Source organism: Vombatus ursinus, unplaced genomic scaffold (genome assembly GCF_900497805.2).
Source record: "Vombatus ursinus unplaced genomic scaffold, bare-nosed wombat genome assembly UNPS02009132.1, whole genome shotgun sequence".
Classification (NCBI taxonomy): domain Eukaryota; kingdom Metazoa; phylum Chordata; class Mammalia; order Diprotodontia; family Vombatidae; genus Vombatus; species Vombatus ursinus.
Genome location: NW_020948910.1, coordinates 1,041,676 through 1,050,575, shown reverse-complemented (window position 1 = coordinate 1,050,575; position 8,900 = coordinate 1,041,676). Strand labels below are relative to the sequence as shown.

General features: G+C 41.5%; 1 protein-coding gene across 1 annotated transcript in view; it reads left to right on the top strand.

The window, feature by feature from the left end:
* The first annotated feature begins 712 nt into the window (after positions 1 to 712).
* ADGB (androglobin) overlaps positions 713 to 8,900 on the top strand; it is a 219,694-nt gene continuing 211,506 nt past the window's right edge. Inside the window, exon 1 of the mRNA XM_027850678.1 lies at positions 713 to 797. Coding sequence (XP_027706479.1) covers positions 724 to 797 — 74 coding nt within the window. The 5' untranslated portion in view covers positions 713 to 723. The remainder of the gene's footprint in view (positions 798 to 8,900) is intronic.

Here is an 8,900-nt window from a genome sequence, read left to right as displayed (position 1 = left end):
TGTTTTCTGCGTTATTTATATCCTCAGAAAATATAAGCACACCCTAGGCTCCTAATAAATGCTGATTGATTGACTGTGGATCGAATGGCTATAACCTGATGAAAGCATAGTCTGAAAGGTGTGTACGGGAGGAGAGAGATTTCTTGCTTAGGCCAAGGCCAGGGGAGATAAGGACATAATTATAAAGTTCGAGGGAAGGTCTAGGGGTGGAAAGCCGGGGTCCCGACATCACTACCAGAAATACCCCAAGTGGTTCACCCTTCCTCCCAACCTCCGCTCGGGGATCCCCCTGCTGCTGGGCATCCTCCCGCCCAATCTGCCGCCTGCTTTAGCTGCTTCTTCCCCTCCCCCCATCCCTTTCCAATCAGAAACCCAACCGCCAGGCTGGACTCGAACCTCTGCTTCCGGTGGGGTGGAACCAGGCCCCGCCCCGAGCAGGGAGAGCTACGCCCTCCCCCCCGGTCCCTGATAGGCCGCTTCCCCTCTCCCCACTCCTGATTGGCTTCCTTCTCCCGCCCCTCCCCACCCAGCCCCTCCTCCACCGGGCCGCCTCCGTTCTTCCCCTCCCCTCCCCCCGGACAGGCGGGGCCGGGCTCGGAACGCGCCCGGGATTGGCTGCGGCCCGGAGCCGCGTTCGGCCCCGACAGCTCCTAGCAACCCCGGGGACGCGGCCCCGCCCGAAGGCAGCCGAACCCGGTCGTCCCCTTCGAGTGCCCCGGCACCATGACTTCGAAACAAGGCAAAAAGAAAGAGCTTCACCGCATCAACTCCGCGCACGGGTTCGAGAAATCGAAAGAGTAAGGGAGCACTTCCCACCTTATCTTCCCTTGCGCACCGCCCTCCCCCGCTCCCCCATCAACCCTGCCCCCTCCCCGGGGAGGGGCGGGGGGGATGCAGCCTACAGCAGCACCCGAATCTCTTAGGAACTTGAATCCCGACCCCCTCGCTTTTCTGAGGAGGAGACTGAGGGACAGGGAGGTTGACGACTTGACCAAAGTCGCACAGAGTCAGAGTCGGGGTCCCGTCACTCTAGACCCAGCCTTACACCCTGCCTCCTCTCCTGGTCCCCTCCCCCACCCCTCCCCCAACCTCCTTACCTCAGCAGCATCCCCTCCCCCCACCAGGGCCTTATAAAGGCCCAACTAACTAGCGTTTTGACCTTGGGCAAGTCACTTATCCCTGTTTGCCTCAGTTTCCTCCTCCTTAGAATGCGCTGGGGAAGGAAATGGCAAATCACTTTAGCTTCTCTGCCAAGAAAACCCCAAATGGGGTCACAAAGAGTTGGATCGTTCATCAGCCGGGGCAAAGCTACTCCGAGAGTGGTGGGGTTAGTCTGGGAGACTTGGGTTCAAAAATGGTCTCTGAGCTGCCTCACTGAGCGACCCTGGGCAAGTCACCCTACTTTTACTACTGCTTAACATCCTTGCGTATTAACTGTTACGCGCCAGGCATCCCTTGGCCTTCTTTTGCAACCCTGAGCCTTTCAGAACCCTTTCAGAACCATCATCTAAAAACTGACACTTTATAAGGTGAGTAATATTGCAACCCCTGCTTGATTCAGTAGCAAAAGTTGTTGGTTAAATGACATAGTAGATATAAAATCCCTTGGAATTAAGAACGTTTAAGTTCTATAAGAATATAAGATTGTTAACACATCTTAATACTAATTAATGTTAATTTTAATATTTTTTTTTCACAGAAGACATAATAACTAGCTTATTCTTTGGACCGCTGAGGTTCAGGTCTGTTTGGGGCATACAGTTTTGTTTCTTCTTTCTCTCCAGAGGTGTATGGTTTAAGGCTGGACAGTTTGATTTTTTTGACTTGTATTCTCAACACCTAGCACGGGTACTTGGTACCTCGTGGGTACTCAATAAATAAATGCATGTTGAATAGAAGGGAAATGAGCAAGAATAGAGTTTTAAGCGTTGGGAGTTGTTACATTCCTGTCTTTTTTCTAATTATGATGGTGTCCCTGAAATTTAGGTTCACACGTGAGTGATAAGTGATGCTCCTACTCCAATGAGATAATTTTTTTTCCTTCTATAAAAGGAACACATTTAAGCAAGACCGATCTGTTCACTGTGTGTGGTTGTCTGAGCTTGGGGTTTCATATTGGCCATTGCATTTATTCTGACTGAAGTAGTCTTTTTTTGGTTGTTTTTATTTACATATGTTGTTTTCTTGGTTCTAATTGTTTCAATCTACATCAGTTCATACAATTTTTTTCATGATTCTCTGGATTCTGTCTTTGAGTATTCAAAAGACTGATATGGCTGTTGTGACCCAGAAAGTTCCAGAGGGGAGGATTTTGGTTAACATTTGGAGTTTCTTAGCAGTTAGAGTTTGTCTTTGACTTTCTTTGGGATAATAGTGATATTGTTGGGTCAAATTTTAACTTTTCTTGTATAATTCCAGATTGTTTTTAAAGTAAGTTTGTACCATTTCACAACTCTGCCAATAGTATTGTGCTTGACTTCCCTGGGCCTTGCAACTTGAACTATTTCTGTTTTTGATCATCTTTGTCAATTTGATGAGTGTGAGGTGAAACCTTGGGATTGTATCAATTTGCATTTCTCTTATCACTGATTTAGAACATTTTTTACATATGGTCACTTGGTCACTGATAATTTACGTTTCTTTTGAAAACTGCTTCTTCATACCGTTTTTTAATAATATTTTCTTTTTTCCAATTACATGTAAAGACAATTTTTAACATTAATTTTTTCTAAAATTTTGAATTCTAAATTTTCTCCTTTCCTCCCTCCTCCCTCCTCTCTAAGACAGTAAGCAATTCTCTGATATAGGTTATATATGTGCAATCATCTTCATATCTTTCCCCCACTTCATATTTTTCCCCTACCTGTTGGAGAATGAATCTTGGTCTTGCACTTTTGTGTCAATTCCCTATATAATTTGGAAATTATGCTTTTGGTAGATATATTTGATGTAAAGATTTTTCCCCTACCTTACAACTTCTTTTCTTGTTTTAATGATTACTTTTTGTTCTTGAAAAAGCTTTAAAAACTTTATATAATTAAAATTATCTGTTTTATCTTTTTTTTTTTTTAGCCAAAGACAAGGTTTATTAGTTGGGCAGACTCTTAAGGAATTTGAACAGTGGCTAGATTGTAAGAATCTGAGCCTGTAGCTAGATTTTAAGAATCTGAGCATCTTAATGGAGACGAGATGGACCTTGTGTACAGAACGACTATGGGAGGGATCTAGGAGTGGCCAAGTAATCTATGAAGTAATAGAATTCCAGGGACCTGGACCAAGTGGCCAAGGGAGAATGGAGCCTAGATAGGATTAAGGGTGGGAAGTAGCCTGGGGCCATAGGGAGGTAAGACAATGGAGGCTAGGCTAAGGGTAATAGAATTGGGAGATTGGGTGTAGCCACAATGAAAGGCCAGTTGATGGGGTTATAGCCTCAGGCTAACCCCAGAGATCTGGCCTAGTGAGAAAGTCCTGGGTTTTTCCTTTTTGGGGTCTAGCTCCCATCCTCATCATTCCCCCCTCAAACAAATGGGACCCAAATTCTTTTGGAGTAAGGGGCAAAGGTCTTGGCTTCTGAAACTACTTCCTGCTGTCAAGGGGCATAGAGCAGTCCCTGCCTTGAGGGGATCCCAAAGAGAAGGTTGACTAGAACCCAGCACAGGCTGCATCCAGGGAATGATGGGGGCACATTGGCTGGTACCCACTGTTTGCCACCAACTGTAGGTGAATGGCCTGTAACCTGGAAGACAAAAGCTGACAGAAAAGACTGCAGGGCTCAGATATGACAAAATAAAAGAGCCTTAGCTCTGTTTGGATTCAGATAATTTAGTTTTCAACCATGCAGTATCAAATCCACTTCATAACCAGACTCAGGAATAGCCAGGTAGCTTTTCAAAGGAATGTAATGAGGAAACTGAGCCAGGAGGATCCCATCTTAGACTGAGGCTAAAATTGTCCTCTCAGCTTTTCCCAATGCTGACTTCACACCAGTATCACTTTCATTCCCTCTGAGTAGCTTGTGGCATTTTTCTCAGATGGTGGATTATTGATTATCAATGGATTATGATCCATCAGGCAACTCAAAATAAAATCCTATGAGCTTTTACCTCAAACAGCAAGTTTCACTAATCATAGCTTAGGAAAAACTTTTAAATTTAAATTTGTCCCGGTGTAAAAAGTCAATCATTAGAGATTTCTATATACTTGCAAATTCTCAGCAAGATAAAACCCAAACAAGCTTTTTGGAAAGTTTACACGTTAAAACAATAACCAACAATAGCCAAACTATTTTAGCGGTAACCAAATTGTGAAAAGTTGCTTGATGTAACTGATATAAAAAATTCACCAATTTGAAACTTGAAACAAATCCATTACCAATCAGGTGACTTCAGTTTTATTAAATACATTTCCAAATTACTTTACACAGAGAATCAACATCTCATCATTAACGTCAAAACTACAACTTTAAAAGAGCATGCTTACCCAAGTTCAGAGGCCAGCTTCTTTACCTTGAGCAGGATGTGCTGAACCTGGGTGATGCTTCCAGGCAAAGGTTGCCCTAGGGCCCAGGGCCATTGCCAGTGGGGCCCATGCTGTAGCTGCTGCCCCTCTCCCCTCCTTCCTTTCTCCAGGTGAGGGAGGGTGAAATCAAAGGTGAGGAGGAACGGGTGAAACTCTTTTCCTATGAGAGAGGTTAACAGATGCCCTCTTGACTCAAGGGAAGGGAGTGACCAGGTTGTATAGAGTTTTGAAACATTCCTTAATGATTGATGACAAAACTTTCAGAGTCTGCTAAGATGTTTTTAGCTGTTCTAACTTTTCCTGTAACTTCCATGAAGGAGGATTCAGGGGTGTAAAGAGAAGGGAGTCAGTAAGCCTCAGGGAACCAAAAAGCACCTGCAGTTTTCCCAGTTCCCTAGCACTGAGAGAATTGACAGGATAGGGGATATGCTTCTGGGTGGGTCATCTGTCCTTGTCCTCTATGTTGTGGAAGGTGTACCCAGGTCCATGTCCTCAAACTGAACCGGTGGACCAAGAGGCTGAGAGCATCAGGCTGAGTTTGATCAGCCTTGTAACTGTCTGGCCGAATAGCACCTCCAAGCCTTCCTAGGTGCTTGGAGAGCAACCCCAACTACAGAGTAAGAAAGGAGGGGTGAGGAGGTTTACATACCTTCCAGGCTTGGCTGGAGAAGAACTTGGGGTTAGGCAGTTTCCCCATGCGGGCCACCAAAATGTTGAAGTTTAGAGGTTTAGGGGTACTGGGACTCCAAGATCATGACATGCGGGTCCTGCCCGAAAGAATTGGACCCAAGTCTTCTTTCAGCCAAAGACAAGGCTTATTAGAACATCTGTCATATTGGGCAAACTCTTAAGGAATCTGAGCAGTGAGTAGATTGTAAGAATCTGAGCCTGTTTTATCTTTTATGACCTCTTTCACCTTTTGTTTTTGTTAAGAATCCTAACTGTGAAAGATGGGTCCTTCCATTCTCTTCTGGTCATGATATGTCATCATGTCTCTATTAGTTGTTTGTGGTGTGCAGTATTACAGATTCTGTTTTAAACCTCTTCTCTGTTTAGAAAAAAAATAAACTTTTCTGTTTTTTCCAGCAATTTCTGTTGGATAGGGATTCTTTCCCACAGTAGTTGTGTTCTAGGGTTACTAAACACTAGTTTACCATGTTTGTTTACCTTTAGGTCTTATATGTCCAGTTCCAGTGATATGCTTTTCTATTTTTTAAATAAAGTACCAAATTCCTTTGAGGAATACAATTTTGTAGAATAGTTTGAGATTTGGTATTGAGTCATTCTTGTTTTTCCATTGACATTCTTGACTTTTTTGTTTCATATTAATTTTGTTATTTTGTCATCATTTTCTGCAGTTTTGTAAAGTAATCCTTTGGTAGTCTGATTCATATGGCATTAAATCTATAAAATAATTCAGATAGTAGCATTATTTTCATTCTCTTGAAATAGCCTAGCTGTGAACAATTAATCGCTTTCAAATTTTTAAAGCCTTTCATTTATATATATAAGAATGCTTTATAACTATATTTATATATTTCTTAAACAGATCTCAGAAGGTTAAATCCTAGGGTTGGTTTTTTTTCTGTTGTTATTATTTTGAATGGAATTTCTCTTTCTATTTCTTTCTCTTGCATTTTGTTAGCAATATATATGAAGGCTAATAACTTTTGTGGGTTTCTTTTGTATCCTACTTTGTTGTCATTATTGTTTCAATTAGTTCTTTATTGAATCTTTATTATTCTCTAAGTAAACTATTATGTTATTTGGAGATAGACATAATTTTGCTTCCTCTTTGTCATTGTCATTCCTTACACTTCTTTTTCTTGTCTTATTGCTATGGCTAGCATTTCTAGCACTGTATCAAACAATAAGGGAGATGGTGGACATTCTTGTTTTACTTCAGTCTCACTGGGAAAGCTTTTGATGTTTTTCCATCGCAAATAACACATGCTGTTAATTTTCAGTTTTCTCAAAACTCTGCCACAAGCTTGAGTTTTGGAGGTCTGAAGGAGTTAGGTTTTTCCCCCTTCCTAATACTGATACTTTGAACATAACTGATTCCCATGGTAGGGAGCCTGTGAACTAAAACAACAACCCAGAAAATCTGTGATTCTGCTATGTAGAGCTGTGTTATGAATTTTGAAAGGTAAAAACTGAACATGGGAAGTCTGGTTTTGAAATGCAAAGAGTTGAAAATTAACTTTTTAATAACTACTATGACAGAGACATATGCTTATTTTGATACTTTAAAAAAGATCTGTGATTTCATCAGTATGGGTATCCCCTTCACCAGAACAGGTGACAACCCCTCCAACAGGTGGCCTTGTGAAATAGAAGGTTCACTGGACTCAAAATCAGGAGATCTGTGTTGGAGGCCTGACTCTGCCACTAACTGACTGTGTGATCCTGGGTAAGTTACTTAATCTGTCTGAGCCTCAGTTTTCTCATCTTCAAAATGAAGGACTGAACTTAATCCTTACTATCCCTCTTTTTCTACTTTTGTCAAACATTAAAAAAAAAAAACCCAAAACACTGGCTCCTTTATTTCACCTAATAAGCTATGAATCATCACATACAAAAAATAATCCCTTAGGAGTCAGCTTTAATTGATGAGACTCTTCATTTTTAGCTGTGACTTGGATAACAGCCACACTGTTATCATACTTGAAGCCTTTCCAACTTAGTAGAAACTTGGGAGTTTATGCTTTGTTGGTGTAGCCTTTGTGAATCCAGGGTTAACTCTAAGCCATAAAGAGGTAACAGAACAGGACATTAGTGAAAGAGGATATATACATGTAGTGCTTCTTAGGGTTGCCAAAGCAATGTCGACCCTGGAGATATGTGCCTGCTAAGCAGGATGTAAATCCTCCAAGCTTTCTTCTCTTTATCCCTGGGATTTACACAACTGAATTTAACTGACAGATTTCACTCTCAGATCCTTGAAAGGTAAGTACAGAAATGCCATTGGGAGTGAATGTGCTGACAAGGGGAGAAAAGGGGAAGAAGCCCAGAGGAGAGAGAGGATACTGGTGAAGACATGATGGGTACCCCCCCCTCCCTTTCTTTATTCTTCCCTTCCTCTCTTTCCTTTTCCCTCCTTCCTTTCCTCCCTAGTACAGAACTAGTATTTTCTCACTTCCTGTCTTCTTTCTTTTCCCTCTTGTAATTTAGTTATGCCCCTTCCCCAGTTTCTGTTTCTTAAAGAGGTTTATTTATTTATTTTTTAAATTTTGCTATTGCTTTAAAGCTGGTTTCTCTAGAATAAATGTGGTTAACCATTGTATAACTGCTTTGTGTGTGTCCCTGTGCAAATGACAGGGAGGGAGAAGCAATAGTTGATAAAGTTCAATTGGAAAGATAAAAAAAATTCTCAGGGATATTTAATGGTATAGGGGTTGGAGTGATAAAATATAAATATTGATTTATATTCTTGTAACTTCCAAGAGGACAAAAAATGTGAAAAGCAGATCTGGATCGTTCTAGTCAAAGAGTTTAGTTGTCTTTGGTAAGGGGAGTCTTTGATGAGCTGGAGCTGATTTGAGAGCAGCTCATTTTTTTCTTCCGGTTGTTTTTTGCCCTGTCAGTTTGAAAGGAAAACCAAACCACACCTGTTACCACAAGCCCACATATACACCCAAGGGGTAAAGCCAAGAAGGTGAATAGAGGAAAAAGTCATACCCAAAGGAGAGCACAAAAGGAATGGCTGAGATATAGTGACCTAACCTGTACAAAGTTGGGGTCTAAAAGGAAGGTGTGATCTAAAAAGATGTGATTAGCCTCTCTTCCTCAGCCCAAAAGCTATTGTTTGTGTCTCAACTTCTTAGTTTTGGCCAAACAGATTTTGGGAAAATATTTGTTGTCTTCTCCTAACTTCCCATATTCTTTCATAAACGTCTTTTACTTATGACTCAAAGCTCATTTGCGTAAGACTATCTTAATTGGTGGGGATTGATTACTCAGGGTTCTAAACCTGTATAAAGAGAAGAGTTGTGTAGTGCTTGAGAGAAGAGAAGTCTTAATCTTCTGCCTTTCAGCTTTGAGAGAGAAGTTACAAAGTTCTAGGTTCTCTTTTGGTCCCTGAAGGGAGAGAAAGACTTTGGGAAGAAGCTGACGTTTAGAAGAGTTGGTACTTTGATCATGTCTCTAGCCCCAGCTTGCTACACAAAGGACTTTGGTGCATGAAATCTGGGACTCTCGTGGTTGAGCTGAGATAATCTAGCTTCCAATAAAAATGTCATTTACTCTTTGTATTGTCTGGAATATTCTCATCTATATACCTTCTTTGATTTATATTTGTTATCAGATTGAATAAAATGGTTTATGTGTGATTTGCTATTTTGTGGTGGTACAGTAGATAAAAGTGCTGGGCCAGGAGTCAG